Here is a 17,274-nt window from a genome sequence, read left to right as displayed (position 1 = left end):
CTTCTGCCCTGTCCCTCAGACCCAGTAGGGGCCCCCAGAGCTCCCCCACTCTTCTCCTGAGCTGTGCTCCCTTCAGCTGGGAGATATCGATTTAGTTTTGAGGCCGGGTGAATTATAAATATGCATAAGGCTCAGCAGCTATTTAACTGTGCTTTTTAATTCTCACATTCCTGCCTCTTCACAGCAGGGCTCTCAGTATGCGTGGCAGGCGTCCTCCTTCCTGGCCACGGGACAGCCATTTCCTTTGCCTGGGGTGGGCACAGTCACTCTGGATAACAGGTCCATCCGCAGGCCAGGCAGGGGGCTCTAGGGGGCCTGTCCTCTGTCCACATCTATCTACCAGTATTAAGCCCAGAGGTCTTTAAAGATCACATCTTCACCCTCTTATGCAGATGGGCCCAGCAAGGACAGGAGATTCAGGGCCACCAGAAGTTAGGGGTAAAACTTAAACACCAACAGGGTGAAGCAGGTAGCACCGCTGTCTTCTCAAAGGGACTTAGGGCACTGGCACAGTAGGCTGCAATCCGAGGGAAATGGCCATTTGTCTGAGCTGGCACAGAATTGAGCAGCAGACAGAAGTCCACACCATGGGGAGGAGGCTGGGAGCCCAGGGCTCCAGGAGGCAGGCAGGCAAGCAAGCATTTACACAGGCCCGTGGCCCTCCAGGGCCCAGCTCTGCCCTGGGTCTGCTAGTGGTTTCAGGTGAGCCACTTGCCGTCTTTGGATTTCAGGTTCTCATGCCCCCACAGAAACATGTGCCCAATTCTCCTTGAGCACCTGGGTCCCCTGACACTCTGTGCCTGCCCCACAGGACCCTGGCACCACTCAGAGAAGGTGCAGGGAGACCCGGACAGAAGGCAGCCCCTCAGTGACCGTCTGCTGTCTACTCCCTGATTGTGGCCTTCGCTCCCCAGGCAAGCAAAATATTTCTGTTCCATCAATAACTACACCAGCACATCACAGGAAGGCCAGAACTTTTCCTTTTGAAATTCTTGTCAGTGTCTCACAGTTTTCTCAGCTATGAATCAAACAAGGCGACACATTTTTAGCAGAAGATTATAGCCATTTTCCCCCTTTCTTCCTCAAAGCTGTCATCTAGCAGCAGATCAGCAAAGTCCCATCTCTCCCATCTGCTTGCCTTCAATGACAACAGCACCCTGGATGCGCTCCTCTGCGGTGGCGTGAACCCCCTACCCTTCCCTGTGGCCAGGACACTGGGTACCCCAGGTACACTGCCTTTGGGGAGGCCAGCCCCAGAAAGTGGGACAGCGGCGGCTCCTATGTTGCACGTCATGACCAGCTGGGTGCTGATTTCTAAACCATGGAAGTGAATCCTGGCTCAGTAAACTTCTCTGTCCATGTGCCGGCAAATGTTTATGTGACTTTCATATGGTCCTGCCTTACCTTCAGGTATGGGGGCAGGTGACAAACAGAAACACAGCTTGATGTGTGCTAAGGTGGCAGGTGCTACATGTAGAAACAGGTCAGGACGAGGGGCCCCAGGACACCCAGGAGCGCCAGGGCCAATAGGTGTGTGTGCATGCATGATGTGTGCATGCATGCATATGTGTGCACGGTGTATCTCTGGTACACATTGTGTATGTGTGTCTGTGTATATCTGTACACGTGTATATCTGTACACGTGTGTCTCTGCGTTGTACAAGTGTGTGCATTTCTGCACGTGCACCTGCGTATCTGCCCTCATCGCTGAGCATCAGTGGTAAAGCCAGGCATTGCTCCCGCTCATGTGGACGATCCTTTGAGTCCAAACTCATCTGCATCACAGCTGCTGGGCAGGGAGCAGCTTTGGGGTCTGTAGCTGAGACCTGGGCCCAGCCACTCCCCAGCCGTGTGCCCCCACAAGCCACCTGTCTTCAGGAGCATAAGGGTCCTCATCCTGAAGAGGGCTACTTGCTCTCTGCTGGGGTCTGGAAACCAGAGCAGGAAGCGCCTGGGAAGTGCTTTGTGGTGTGAAGGGTTGGCACATTCTTAGAAGTTGCTGCTTGCTTTTTGAATTTCTGTTGGAGTGTCTATGTTGCCTTGTCAGACTTAGACTTTTAGTTGCGAGATCTATGTAGAACGCCTTTCAAAGGGAAGGGCCTGGCGCGCCAGTGGCTGCACATGCAGCTGTAGTCACCTCATTGGCCTGGAGGAGTGGCCGGCTCTGCTGCATGGCGCTGCCCACGGGAAGCTGCTGTGACCCTTGAGGACTCAGGTCCCTATGGCCTTCTTAGCAGGTGGTGTGAGTCCAAGAAATCAGCTCAGTTCAGCAACTCTTTTTTAAGCACCTACTGTGTGCCAAGCCTTTGCTGGGCTCTGGAAGTGGAGATGGTCAGCCTGGTCGGAGGCCAGCAATGGCACAGTGCCCCCCAGTGCCCAAGCTATGTGAGGGGTGGCAGAGGGCCCTCCCTGAGCTGACCACGCCCTCCCTCACAGGCCTGGCATGCCTGGGGCCTCTCTAGACAGCAGGTCCCCATTATCTCCTCCAGAGAAGTGGGGCATCGCAGGAAGACTGCCAACATTGCCATGGTGATCTGCACGGACCCTGATGGGTGAAGGGGCTGGCAGACATGGGGTACCACCCCTAGTGAGCACCCCAGGAAGCCCCCGTGTTAGAGCCCCTGTGGAGTGACCAGGAGCTGTGCATAACTTTGAGTATTTGCTTTAGAACTGCTGTTAAGTCTCAGGGGGCCGCATTCAAGACCTAGGTGAGGAGAGTCAGCCCTGGAATAGGAGCAGGCCATGCGGCCAGTGGCAGTGGGTGGTGGAATGACTCAGGGTGTGAGGGCTGCAGGCGGGGCAGGCCCAGGTGTGCCTGCATTTTCCATCTGCTCACTGCTGACCGGGCCTCGGAGGAGCGCAGGGTTTGCGTTACACCCTCTGGTGCCTGACTGGAGCTCCTTTCTGTGGGTTACCACCTCTTCAGCTGTCTTCTTTTATGTGGCGTCTGTTCACAGTTTTTGCCCATTTTTAAAGTTGCCTGGCCTTTTCTGATTTTTCTATGTTCTCTGTGTATTCTGGACGTAAGTCTTCTGGCGGATTTATGCATTCCGACACTTCCCACTCTGTTGGCTGCCTTTTCACTGTTGATGAACAGGAGGCCTTTGTTTCTGTAAGTTCTGTTTGTTACTTTTTCTCACATTTGAACTTGGGTAGGGAGTCATCGTCTACACATGAAGATGTTCTCTTAGGTTTTCTTGGGAAACTCTGTGGTTTACCTTTTACGTGTGGCTCTGCCGTCCCTCAGGAACCATGTGTGCTGTGCAGCCACGGTCACCTGCGCCCGTAACAGGGAGGCTGCTTTCCCACAGGGCAGTCATTAGCGCACCGTCTGAATTGCTGAAGATCTGTACTACACCAGGGCGTCCGCTGGGGCTGCCCTCAGCCTCGTTCCTCTCCTGCATGTGCCGAGGCGGGTCTGCAGCCTGGGTCTGTGTGTGTGCTTTGGGCCGTCCAGCACACTCGTGTGAAACACCACAGTGATGCAAGCCCTCTTCCACATTTCTGAGTGGTTGGCCTTGTTCCCTGCCAGGCAGGTGGGCCCCTTGCAGGCCAGGAGAAGACGAGACGGCACAGACAGTTCAGGGCTTCCTCGGGCCAGCTAGCAACTTCAGAGGGGAAGCAGCTCTTTCCCAGCCACTGAATATAAAATTTCAGGAGAAACTATGATTGGCCTCGCTCAGGTCTCATGGCCACCCTCACACAGATTCCTGAGGCCGGGCCGGAGGGGATGTGTTGGCAATGAGTGGGCCTGTGTCCGCTCGGGTGGGCCTCAGTGCCGCTCCTCCAATGGTGAGCTGTGACCGACCAGGAGATGGGCCTCCCATGGGTGCCGCAGTGGAGCAGAGGCGTCCCGGGAAGGGGAGCCAGGCAGAGGCCCAGGCGGCACCCCCATGTTCCTGCTGTGCTGGGGAAAGTGAGACACAGCCACATGGCAGCTGCGTCCTCACCAAAACCTGCGCATGGCTGTGAGCAGCTTCCTTCCTCATCAACCCAGACTAGAAGCAACCAACGTGCCCTTCAGCAAGGTGCATCTGTGCCATGGGGTAGCGGTCAGTGCTGAGGAGGGATGAAAACCACAGAGGGGTCTGAAATGCACGTTGCTGAGTGAAAGGGCCAGTCCACCCTGTGTGACGCAGCTCTGTGCATCCAGGAAAGACAGTGGTAGAGACCGTAGATGAGTGGCCGCTGGGCTTAGGCTGGGGGGACAGACTGCGCACGACAGTGTGACCGCATGTGTGGCTTAGGACTGGTCATGCCATTATGCGTGTGTGGGTTCATGCACACACATGCGCTTTCTGGCTCTGTCAGCTGCAGGGGGCCTAGAGGCAGCCCCATGCCACCGGCTAGGATTTGGAGCACACTGTGCCCCAATCTCGGGCTCTGACATCACTGTCCAGGGGAAGGAACCAGGGCTCCTTGCAGAAGTGCTGGCTCTAAAGCTGCAGCAAGAAATACAGGAAGAGCTGGGGCAGCTTGTATGCCGGGCAGTGAGCAATGCTCAGAATCCAGCATGGCAGGGGCAAGTCCAAGGGCCACAGGGCCACAGGGCCAAGTAAGAGCTCCGAAAGCAACAAGATAAAGGGCACCAGGGTAAAACCAGAGCTGAAAACAGACCCCACAAGCCCACAAAGTATAAATAAATGACTACCTGCGTGGGGAAGATGACTCCCCACACACGGAAATTCCAAGTAGCAGACACGGTGCCCTTAGGGCGTGACCCCACCCTCTCAGGAGTGGGCTGTGCATGGTGACTTCCTTCCAAGGAGGACGTCATGGGGCACATCCCACAGGGGAGACCCCCAATCACAGCTCAGCCAGGGGGCAAGGTCGCCTTGAGGTGATGGGAGGACAGGGGGCTTCCCCTCCCAAACCCCGAGCCCAGGTCATCCTGAGACACATCCAGGCCCACGCCACCTGGTGGAGGGACATCCTGCAAACACCTGGGCTGCGCTCAGCACCGTCAAGGTCCTCGAAATGGAGGAAGCCTGAGAGCCATCACAGCCCAGGGCTCAAGGAGAGAGGCGGCCCAAGGTCTGGTGGGGCCCAGAACAGAAGGCAGGTGGGGACACTGATGAGATGGATTAGCAAGGTTTCACGTGGGTTCCTGGATGGTGGCCAGTGGCTGGTGTGGAGCCTTAACTGTGGGGAAGGGGGCTGCACGGTGTCCAAGAACTCTGAAGGCATCACATTTTTCCTGCAAGTTTTTCGTTTATGTTTAGTGTAGGGGTCCTTCCCTGAAAGGCCTTGGGACACAAGGGTCTGCGGGAGGCCTGGCAAGGGCTGTGTCTCAGGCTAACACCTGATCATTAGAATATTTGCCAATAGGAGGTTTAGGAAGTGAGGCATTTTGAGAGATGTGTGTGGACTTCTAAGAAGACAAGAGGGGTACTTGTACACGCAGAGAGCCGCAGGGCACCAAAGGCGCGCTGGCAGGTATCTGTTTCCTCCTTCAGCTCCTCAAGGTAAGTGAAGTGGTGCAGCTTCACCTTATTGATGAGGCCTCAGGGCCCAGGGAGGTGGCGCAAGCCACTTGGCCAGCAGGGGAGGCCAGCTTGCTACCTGGCCAGTCCGCCGCGAGCGTCTCCTGGGCTCACCCTGTTTGGGCGCCAAGGGTGCCTCTGCCATCCTGGTCCTAGTGGCCATGCTGACCCCCTGCTGTGCTCCTGCAGGGCGACTACGACCAGAGCAGAACCAAGGTGCTGCACCTGAGCATGAACCCAGCCGGCACGGCAAGGCAGCGCCTCCGCGAGGACCGCGCACAGCTGCAGGAGGAGTGTAGGCGGCTGCGCGGGCTCGTGCACGCCCTGGAGAGTGGCCACCCCACCCTGGCCGACCTGGAGGTCGCCGTGGGGCTGCCGTCGTCCGAGGAGGTGGCAGGTAGACCCTCCCTGGCCTGGGTGGCTGCGGGGTGACGAGTGTCTGTGTGTGAGTCTGTCCGTTCTGTACACCCTGTGTGGGCAGCAGTCCCCATGAGGGCCAGGTGCCGGGCTGGGGTCTGTGAGGAAGGCCTGCCCCGGGGGCTCAGAAGGAGTTCAGGCCGCAGTGGAGAACAAGTAGCTGAGGTCCTTTCAGACCCATAAAAAAACAAGCTGATCTCGTCAATTCATGTGTGCCCATCAGTCATGAGTAAGTCCCACCTCCCTTTTCGTGGGACTGAGTACATTTCACAGGCGGCGGGCCCTCTGTGGCGCGGCCAGCACAGCATGAGAGCTAGGCCCCAGGACACTGCCTTCCTGACGTGCCTCACCCCCCACTGTGGCTCCGTGTGTCAGGGCCCCGGCCTTGAGTGCAATGGCTGCTGGAGTCTGCTCACTCCAGGCTGCAGAGAGCATACGGCTGCCAGTCTGGCCCTGGGAGCGTCCACTCCACACGTGGGCTGGGGTGCTGTCTGTCAATGCTGCTTTCTGGGGTCACCACCCACCGGGCAGCTGCAGGTCAGAGGGGCCCTGGCCGTGCCCAGAACACAGTGCTGACACCCCAGCCCCCAGGTCTGGCGATACCCCCACACCGCGCCCCTGGCGAGGTCATCAGGGATGTCTGCAGTGGGGTCACTGCTGTTTCTCCACGTCCGCCTCATGCATGCCCCAGTTGGTTTTCCTCAGACAAAGCCCTGTCCTCCATGTTAGTCGTCTGGTCCCTGTGGTGGCAGTGTATGTGCTGGTCTGTGCTGGAAGGGCCAGCCCGTCTTTCTCATCTGCCACAGGAGAGTCTCAGCAGGTTGTTCCCAGGGTCGCTCCTTGTTGGGGGCTTAGCTGCAGCCCCTTACACAGAAGGAGCCTTTCTCAGCGCACCTGGGGTCGTGGCGCTGGGCTGGGCCCAGGCTGCCTAATGCGGTCAAGGTCCCAGCCGGGCCCTCCACACGTCACCAGCCTCCCAAGGCCATAGGGTCTCGACTGTAAAGCAGAGATGGACATTCTCCCGGGAGATAGGCTAGAAGCCCCTAATGCTGATCCTGTACACTGTTGGCTGCTCAATGGTGCATTCTAACCTTAGCCTTTCCCTGGCTCCCATGCAGTGGTCCCCAGGACCCTCCACCCTGTGCCCTTTCTGAGACTGGGGTTCATGTACATCATGGGGTTCAGCTCTGACCCCAGCAGTACGGAACATGACGGATTCTGCCACCTCCACCTAGACTCTGCACCCCTCGACACTTGGCAGATTGCATTTGCCATGTAGTGGCTTTCCTGTGATCTCTTTGGCTGTGAATGGGGGCACAGGGCATGACGTATACACCTCATACCTGGCCTCTCCCATCCTGTGACTGCAGAAGCCAGTTTTTAGACCTCTATGCAGACTTTCCGTGACCATTGTTCAATTCCGTCCCATTCTCCATAGATTAGAACATCCAGACATGGTAGGAAATGTGACAGACCACTCCTGGACCCAGCTCTTTCCATCCCTGGCTGGAGCAGAGAAACTCACTGGTACCACAGGAGGCCCTGCCCAGCGTGGAGCCCCACCCGGGCCTCCTGCCACTCCCTCTCCGACCTCTCCCGGGCCTCATGTGTCTCCTCTCCTGGCTGCCTCACTTTTCCATTCTGGCCGCATAAGTTGCTGAGGCCTCTGGGCAGCAGCCAGAGAGAGGGTCCCAGGACCCTGGCATGCAGAGCAGACAGGCCTTCCCAGAGCTGCCACTCCTGGGCAGCAAGGGGCCCCATGTGCCAGTTGGGCCAGCTTGTTCACTGCCCGCAGACTTCCATGAGAGGGGGTGTCCCTGCAGCCTGGGAGTGGGCTTCGTGGCCAGCTAGCCAGGCGTCCCACACTCCCCATAACAGCTGGGAGAGGGCATGGCCTTGGGAGGTCACCTAGCAGGTGGGCACCACACTGCGGCCTCAGGGTCCAAATTCTTGTTCCCTTCAGCCACGGTTCCTCTTGCCTTGACTGTGTCTGTGCCCTTGACAAACTCAAGAGCTCAAGATGCAGGCTTTAAGGTGCATCCTTGCTTTGTGAAAGGGACACATGGAAGGGACTCTATCCGACACAAGGGTTCACCCAGTGAGGTCTGTCTCCCTTCTCCTGCCCAGTGACTCTGTGCTCAGCTGTGGGAATAGGAACCGCCCCAAGTCCGAGGGCACATTGACGGGTTCCCCAGGCCTCCGGAGGCGCTTAGCAGAGCAGCTCCTGGCCACCTGATGGGGAGGACCATTGGCCACTTGCCTGAGGGACCTTGGAGGGCAGGGCAGGCCCAGGCACATGGCGGACGGGGGCTAGGCAGATGGGGGCAGCACTGCAGCGAAGGGTGGCCCCAGCCAGCATACCAGACAGGTTCAGGCCATGGGCATCCAGGCCAAGACCACCAGTGGGGCACATGTACCCTCCGTGGCCCCTAAAGTCACAGTAAGGGTGGCTTGGGGTTCTGTGTTGTGTTTTTCCTGAGGCTCACACCCACACAGGGAGACTGTAGGAGCCAACTTTGGGATCTGGAAGTCAGGGGATGGGTGGTCAAGTGGTGGGCAGCCTCCAGAAAACAGGAATCTAAGCTAGCAGCGTTGCTGAGAGCATTCTGTTATGCCACAAAACTCCCTCTAGGCCCCAGGTAGGCAGCAGGGGGCACCACGTGGGGGATGGCACCTGGCTGAGGTAAGGATACCTGCCAGAGAGGAATCAGGGACCATCAGGTCCTAGACCCTCTGCCCATCTCTATGCTTGGGCAGCTGCCTCTTTCCCAAAAAAACTTAAGAATGGAAGAGAAGAAATATGGCTTATTCTCTTGAGCAGTGATTCCCAAACAGTGACCCCCGGCCGGCAGCAGCCTCCCGAGAACTTGCTGGGAGTTCAGGTTCCCAGGCTCCTTGTCAGGCCTGCTGGGTCAGAAGTCCTGGGTGGGTCCGGCTCTGTGGCAAGAGGCCCTGCAGGCTGTCTCCGGGCCCACTTGTGCTGTGCACGGCTGCTCTGGAGAGGCTGCAGAGAGGCCCTGCACAGGGCCGTCAGGACGAGCATGGGCTGCACTCGGGTGAGGCGGGCGAAGCGGATGCTCCCCCTCTTCATTCACCCTCCAGGCACCAGCAGTTGGGGTGGCCCTCCGGGTACCAGCAGCCAGGGTGGCCCTCCAGGCACCAGCAGCCAGGGTGGCCCTCCAGGCGGGCTCCCCTTAGGGAACCTCACCTAAGGTGCTGACAGAGGGTGCCAGCCAGGCAGCTCGGCCAGTCACCCCACAGTGGAGCCTGCAGGCCAGCTGCGCTTGTGCTCAGAGAAGCTGGTGCCTGGCAGAGCCCACACTGCTTGAGAGTAGACAGTCAGACCTGGACGGACAGAGCAAAATAAGGAAGCAGGAGAAATGCAGCCTGGAGGGAGCAGACCGTCGCAGTGCAGAGACCCCAGCGTGGCAGCACAAGAGACCCCAGCGTGGCACCACAGTGTCCTCAGGCAGGCGAGGAAGGGCATTTCCACAGCGAAGCAGGACCAAGGAGCTTTGAATTTTCAGAGGAAAAAAATGAACTTTTGGAAGTCAAAAATAGTAAGAATTAAGTGAAAATCTAAATACATAAAATTGAGAAAGTTTATCTGAAAAGTAAAACAGAAAGACTTCGAGGTAGAAAACAGGGTTAAAGAGAAAGAGGAGCAGCCTGTGAGATCCGGCACCTGGTACCAGCAGCTCCAGGAGAGAACGGACACCCGGAGCGCTTCCCACAAGGAGGAGGGCGACTTTCTAGGCTGGCCGGCTCCCACAGGGCCTTCAGGGGGTGAAAGCGCACCCACATCAGTGCGTCACTGTGAAAATTCTGAGTGTTGGAGACAAAGAGAAGACCTGTAAACTTACAGAGGGGGAGAGACCAGGTCACTTGTCTAAGGTCGGAAAGTCAGACTAGGTTCTCCCTCAGCAGCAGCCCTGGAAGCCTAACAACCACGGGGCAATGCCACATCATCTCTGGGAACGTGCCTGCAGCATACAGGCCCGCCCACACCCTCCATCAAGTGTGGAGGGAGAATTAAGTTCATTTTCTATGTCCAGGGTCTGCAAACATTTACCTCCCATGTCTCCTTTCTCTAGAGGCTACTAGAGGACACACCCTAGTCAAATGAGGGAGAAACCAGCCAGGCAGACATGGGGCACAGAGCAACACCAGCCCAGGACAGATGTGGAGGGACACTGGGACAGAGGCCTTGGTAGCTGCTGGACAGTTTGGATTGATCAGGAGGCTGGGGATGGCTTCAGACAGAATGTAATGCATCCAGTGTCTTCAAAGGAGATGTGGATGGACCAGAGGTTTCCACACCCGTGCATCACGAGTGGCTGCTGTCAGTATTGATCTGTGTGCATGGTTGCACCTCTGCCCTGTGTGCCGAACCTGCGTTATGTCATGTGTTATGTCTTCCATATCTAAAAGGTTAGGAAGCTCTGATGTGGCCAGTTAGCAGAGCTGTGCATGGGTGGCAGAGTGGCCTGGCTGAGTGAATGACAAGCACAGGAAACTTAATTTAAGCAAGTGGAAGAAGAAAGACAGTTATTAGCTCCAGGGAAAACAGAAAGTTTGTGAGAAGCAAGTGATCACAGTTGGTCGTCAGCCCAGCTCTGAATTGCATTTACAGGGTCTTAACAGCACTGGACCCTGGAGGAACACGTGGGCCAGGTACCAAGCTCCAATCGGCTCAGAGGGAAGCCATTGCCCCTGGGCTGGGAGTGGGCCTGCCAGGTGGGAGACCCTCTCTCACCCATGCATGTGAGGTTGGTGAAGGCTTGGTGAGTCCACCTGCACCCAAGTAGGCTGGCTTGTAGGCCCTGGGAGGATGGGCAGGGTCAGCAGATGCTGGGAACAGAGGCCGGAGACACATGGGCTTGGGCCAGAGTGGTGCTGGGCATCTTTCAGAGCCAGGGAGCTCTGAGAACCACTGGGTTTACAGCCTGAGGTCACCCACGGCCTCTTCTGGTGTTGGCCAGCTCTCCACAGAGACCCAAGACCTACTCCAGGCCCACTGCCCACTCCCTCTGCCTGCCAGGGCAGTGGCTGAGGCCTAGAGGGGAAACCACACGACTGAGCTGGATTGACTGACCCCAGCCTTGCTCCCTCACTGGCACAAGCTCAGCCCCAGCCCCATCCCTGGAGGGAGCCCCTGGGCAGCAGGTGCCTCACTGGCAGCTCCCAAGCAGCTGGTAAATGGCAGGGGTGTTTCTGTTGCTGAGCGGATGGCTGGCTTACATTGTCTTGCAATACTCAGAGTTGTCCATAAAGTCACAACTCAGCGATCCCCACCACCACCCCAGGCTCTAGCAGCATGAGGCCAGGCTGCTGGGCTGAGACCTGTGTCCTCCCACTATTGCAGAAGGCTTGACACTTGTGGGCTCCTGGCCAGGGTTTCTGGGTCCCCCAAGACATGTCCTGGGGGGCAGGGCTTTAGGGGCCTTCCAGCCACCAGCCAGTGTCCCTGCGTGACACTGTCTGCCCTCTGCTCTGGGCCTCGCAAGCCAGCCTGCCCTGCTGCCTCTGAGCAGGCTTCCTCCCTCATCTAAGGCCGTTAGTCGTGAGGACAGGGGCTGCTAGGGCAGCCCAGCCTGTTCTGGGCCTGGGCTGAGGGGCAGAAGCGTGGAAACAGAGCAGCCCCTGCCCTCGGCACCTGGGACTAGCACAGAGCAACGGGCCATGTACAGTGGGCAGCCCCTGACAAGACTGCAGGGTCTGACAGGGTTCTTGTCCACTGTCGCAGGACATGGGCTTGGAGCTCGGCCCTGCAGGACGGCCCAGGAGGCGGCTGCGGAGCAGTGCACCCAGGCTTGCACCCAAGGTGGGGTGGGTTGGGGTGGAGACCGGGTTAGCAGCAGGGGTGCCGTCTCCAGGGAAAATCACTGCAAAGCAGGGTTCAGTGCCACTCACCGGGGGCTGCCCTGAGCTGGAGGTGGAGGAGCCACCCATACTCCAGTCACTGCACTCTGACCATGTGGCCGGAAAAGCTCGTCAGGTTTTCCTGGCTGTTTAACAAAGGAGTTGCTTACCAGCCCTTCCCAAGGGCACAGCCTGCTGGGTGGGCAGAAGCCTGAAACCTCAGCCTCCCCCAGCTGGCTCTTGGCTCATCATAGGCTGCCCGCTGTAGCCAACCTGGGCCAGGGAGATTATTAATTGCAGTTTAATTAGGTAACACATTAATATTAAAATAATCTAATCTTGTCAGAAAAGCACGTGGAAGGTGATGGAAGTTGTGTCTGCCTGACTGGGTACAGCTGATCGGAGGAGTGGGAGTGGGGCAGTGGGCCAGGCTCTCCCTGGAGGCAGGCTGGGTGCTCAGCTCACATCGCTGGGGCTGAGCCCCAGGGCAGGCCTTCTGCCTCTCCTCTCCCCACCTGCCCCGCTGCAGGCTGCAACTCACTTCCTTCCCCTTCAGCCACCCTGGTTCAGCCAGGGCTAGAGAGAAGGGCCACACATCGTGGGCGCCGAGGAGGCTGGGCCTTCTGTGTGCAGGTGGGATGGCCGAAACCCACCCATGGGCTCTAACTCGGCACAGGCCCACCTGCATTCCTGCCCTTCCCGGTGTCCCCGGGCACGGCAGCCACCCCAGGCCTCCGCCTGCTTGTCCTCAGGTGATGTGTGGTGCTGGGGGGCACACGGAGGAGCCTTGCTGGGACCCCCAGAGCAGCACACGTGTACCTGTGAGCAGCCACCGGGGCCTGCGCTGAACTTGGGGGCTCGACAGGCCCTGGTCCCTGCCCTCAGGTCTTCAGTGAGGGAAGGTCCATGAGAATCGGGTGGCCTCAGCACGACCCTGGGCGTGGGGTCGGTGTGCAGTGTTCACAGAGGGCAGACTGGTGGCTGGGCGCCATGCTTGGGCTGCAGTCCCGCTTTGAGCCAAGTGGAGGAGGAGCGGCAGGTGAGCCCCACTAGTGCCCCAGGTCAGCGGCAGTGCCTCCTGGGGCTTGGGCCCAAGCACACACCAGGCAGGACGTGGGCAGAGTGAGGGGAAAGGAGCGCCAGCCACAGGCCCCACGTGGGACCCTGAGGCTCCACATGGCTCAGTGCTTCCCATAAGGTGGTGGAGCCAGGGTTTGTGGTGGCCACCTGGTCTGGCTGAGGCCTAGGTGGCTGTAACGCTTAGATGAGGGGCCGCACTCAGCTGAGGACCTTGCCTCTAACAACTGGGGGAGCCCCTGCCTGCTCCCCCAGCCTGCAGAGGAAAGTCATGCTGCCACTTTGGCCCTGGCTCCCACCAGCCGGGTGACCCCCAGGTGGGAGGAAGAGACCAGCGTGGGCCTCTGGGCTCAGGGAGCGTCCCTCCAGCGCTGGAGCAGGGGTGCTGGTGTCTCTGTCCGGTGCCCTCTCCTGTGGCCCTGCAGGGCAGCACAGCGACACCCTTCCCCACCTCAGGCCTGGCAGCAAGTGGGAAGGGAGTGATGGGCAGCTTAGGTACTCGTTGGGTCTCTGCGGTCGCCGGGGTTTCGGTCTGAAAAGCCTCTCAGAGGCTCTGAACCTGAGCTGACGCTGGAAGCGAAGCCCCAGAGGTGGTGGGGCACACGTAGACACCCATCCTCAGACGGCTGAAAACTCTCACTGAGAGGCGGCCGCTCTCACGGGGCAGGGCGCGCTTGCTCAGGGCAGCAGGGCCTGCCAGTGGACCTGGTGTGCGGATGAGCTCGTGAGAACCGCATGCTGTCCAGAGGGCTGTGAACCCCTTTAGCCCTGGCCTGTGAGCATCCCGTGAGGAGTGCCACGTTTCCACTCGCACGTCCCTGGTGTCTGAAAATGGGCGCCTTTTGTGGCACTTGGCCTCCCTACATTCTCTCGGGTGACTCTCTGTTCCAGTTTCTGCCCGTTTTTGGACAGGACTGTGCTCTTTGTACTGCATTTCTTACATCATCTTTCTCAGAGCGGATGCTCCCTGGTGGTCTGTCTTTTCTTAGAAGTCACACCTAAGAACTCCACCTAACCCAAGGTCAGGGCACTGGTAGATGTTTCAGTTTTCTACCAAAAGTTTTTTCATTTTACATGTAAATCTGGGATCCATTTTGAGTTGATTTTTGCCACGTGCACTTTAGGCCAAGGCACCTGGTGTGTTCCTGTCGTTTGCTGAGGAGAGCGCCGTGCCTCCATTGCGTGACCCCCGCCCTTCCCCCCCATCCGTCTGGCGGCCTGTGGGATGGGCTCTCCTTCTGCTCCTCTGTCTGCCGGCTACGTGCCTGGGCGTCACCAGGACCTCGCCATCCTGGTGACCGCAACCTGGTGGTGAGTCTTAAAGTCAGCAGCACAGGTCCGCCGACCTCTGGCACTTTCTCAAGGTCGTGTGGGCAAGTCTAGCCCTGCTGTCTTTCCATATACCTTTCACACTGGCTTGTCTGTATCCGCAGAAATTCTGCTGAGGTTTTTATGGGACTTCTTTAAATCTATAGGCCAGTTTGGGGAGAATCCTGTCTTTAATGTGCTGAGTCTAGGGCTCTCCTCCACTCATTCAGCTGGTCTTTGATTTCTCCCATCAGCATTTCGTGAGTGTCAGTGCACACACCCACTGCATGTCCCGTTAGAATTACACTTCGGTACTTCACTGCTGCTGGGGGCGGGGGGTGTTTTAAGTGTTCACTACCATTGTTTCTGTTTGTTCTTTCTTATGTATGTAAATATGACTGGCTTTGTGTTGGTTTTGGATCCTGCAACCTTGCTGGACTCCTCACTTGTTCATTCTAGAAGGGTTTTGTTAACTCACTCTTTGCAGTTTGTCATCGTGAGGGGGGATGGTTTTATCGATTCCTTTATAACCTGGGTGCCTTGAATTCCATGTTCTTGTCTTGCGGCCCCGGTGAGGACTTTAGTACGGTGCCGGGTGGAGGGGGGGGGCACCCAGCCACATGCCTGATCTTGGGGGGCAGTGCTCTGTGGCTCAGTGTGACACCAGTGTGGGTGATTAGTAGGTGCCCTTCACCCGGTGCCCGTCCAGTCTTAGTTTGCCGAGAGTGTTCTCTGTGTTGGCTGTTGAATGCCATCAAATAGTTGTGCATCGATTGATGCAGTCAGACGCTGCTCTTCCTTACACCGTCAGTGTGGCACTGATGCCTGTGCAGTTTTTCAGTATCGAGCTCGCCTTGCATTTCTGGACTAAGTTCCCCTTGGTTGTGGTATATTCTTTGTATATGTAATGTTGCCGGCTTCAACTTGCCAACCCTTTGTCAGTGATTCTTGTGTCTTTGGCTGTGCTGGTCTACAGCTTTCTGCTCTGTCCTTGTCTGATGTTGGTGTCCGCACAGTGGATGGAATGAGCTGGAAAGCATACCTTCCTCTTCTGTTTCCTGGAGTAGATTGCATAGAATTGGTGTTGTTTTTTCTTTCAGTGGTTTGTAGAATTCTCTGTGATGCCATCTGTGCCTGTAGATTTGGGTTGTGGAAGGTTCTTAATATTTACAAGAGGAATGGACTGAATGTGTGTGTGTGTGTGTGTGTGTGTGTGTGTGTGTGTGTGTGTGTGTGTTCCCCCATCCCCCCTCCAGCCACCCCGCCCAGCCGCTAGTCTCCGGAGTGATGGCACTTGGAGGTGGGGCCTTTGGGAGGATCCATGCCCTCATGCCAGACACCCCGGAGAGCTCACTTACCCCTTCTGCCTGTGGGGGACACAGCAAGAAGACACCCTCTCCAGGACTGAGAATCGGGCTCTTACCAGACACGGAGTCTTCTGACACCTCAATCTTGGACTTCCAGCTTTCAGAACTGTGAGAGAGAAATGTCTGTTGTTTGTAAGCCACCCTAGCTGTGGGATTGTTACAGCAACCGAGACTGACTAAGACAATAGGAATATCGGGCTATTTTTTCTCTGGTGAATTTTGGTGGTTTGTGTTTTGTTTGAGGAATTGGTCTAACTTGTCACAGTTATGGCATTGACGAACCTCTTTATCATTTTATAATCTCCATTGAGTCTGTGTGGGACCCCCGTTCCTTCTCTGCTTTGGCAATTAGTGCCTTGGCCCTTTTTCTCTTTGTCACTTGCTGGAGACACACCCATTTCATCAATCTTTCAGAGCCCCAGCTTTTCATTGTTTTTTTTTTTTCAGTATTATTCTGTTTCATTGTCATTTCAGCATCTAGAGGTGCATAGAGGCAGCTGCGCTCCTGGGCTTGGGGACCTGCCTCATCCTCCACTAACCTACCCCCTCCCCTGACTGGGACCCTGGTGATCATGTAGGGCTCACCTGCGTGATTTCAGCTGCCTTACATTTGCAAAGTTCTTTTGCCAAATGAGGAAATAGTTCTGGGTTATGGCCTGTCTTGGTTGCCCCTCCATCCACTGGAATACTGATTTCCTCTCTGACCGACAGTCAGGACTGGACAAGTAGGATCAGGCAGAGCCCGTGTCCACGGGCATAGCAGGACTCCCAGCCCTGGATGGAGGTGGGCGGGCCAGGGCACAGAGGCCAGCCTGAGGGGGAGGCAGGCACCAGGGGAGCCCTGAAAGCCCCAACAGTTATGGGAGGGACACCCTGGCTGCTTCTCTCCTGCCCTGCCTTCACCCTGCCCGGCCCTGCCCTGCTCTCACCCTGTACGTACCCTGCTCTCACCCTGCCATGCCCTGGCCCCTTCCTGCCCTGCCATGGTGTCTGCAGGGGTGGGGAGTGACATGCTGTAGGTCACAGTAGGCTGCTGGATAGTACAGCTCAGCAAAGGCTGGCAGGAGAAGGGCTTCCCGGGGCAGAATGGGGGCAGGACAGGGCCGCCACACCGGTGACCTTGTCCTCTGAACCCCAATGATGGGGCCATGCCGTGCTCATCATTGCTTGTCCAGGGGAGTCACACTCTGCTCCACATGGCAGAATTCAGCCGAGCCGGGTTCCAGGCCTGGCTCCGCCGCCTTGTCCTGTATGTCCTCAGACAAAGCCTTCGCCTGTCTGAGCCTCTGCCCCGTGTTGGCAGAGGCTGTCAGAGCCGGCACTGCTGGCCACGCTGCACCGCTGTGAATGGTGAGGTGGAGTCGTATGTGCTGTAGCTAGTGGTGTGGCTCTGGCACGTGGCCCAAGGACACTGGTCCCCAAGTTGCCCGGAACACCAGGGGCCTTGACGGGGAGTTCCTCCCCCCGCAGAGAGGCCACCCGCAGGCCGCTGCCTCCCCACCCGGTCCTGCATGTGTGCACCTGCTGCATCCCTTCTGACAGGCAGAGCCAAGCCGCTTGCACACAGGTGTCTCCGGCGGGTTTTCCCGAGGCCTGGCTCTGCCTTGAAGGCCTCGTCCTTGTCCCTCGGAGTCCCTTAGGGCCGCCTCCCTGTCCCTGGAGGGCTGGCTTGCTGCCTGTCTGCCACCCCTCAGCCTGGCCTCCTTTCAAGCCTTTTCTCTTTGAGCTGCTCAGCCACGGAACCGATTCTGGGGTCCTCC

The 17,274-nt window shown here is 57.6% G+C and overlaps 1 protein-coding gene across 9 annotated transcripts in view; it reads left to right on the top strand.

Moving 5' to 3' along the window:
• The window catches only part of MAD1L1 (mitotic arrest deficient 1 like 1), a 418,618-nt gene that overhangs the window by 283,613 nt on the left and 117,731 nt on the right, over positions 1-17,274 (top strand). For all 9 annotated transcript variants that reach the window (XM_037008488.2, XM_037008490.2, XM_037008486.2 and 6 more), the window contains one exon: positions 5,673-5,880. In XM_037008488.2, coding sequence (XP_036864383.1) covers positions 5,673-5,880 — 208 coding nt within the window. The remainder of the gene's footprint in view (positions 1-5,672; positions 5,881-17,274) is intronic.

Source organism: Manis javanica, chromosome 10 (genome assembly GCF_040802235.1).
Source record: "Manis javanica isolate MJ-LG chromosome 10, MJ_LKY, whole genome shotgun sequence".
NCBI lineage: Eukaryota > Metazoa > Chordata > Mammalia > Pholidota > Manidae > Manis > Manis javanica.
Note: the sequence above shows the minus strand (reverse complement) of the source record. Positions and strands in the feature narration are given on the sequence as shown.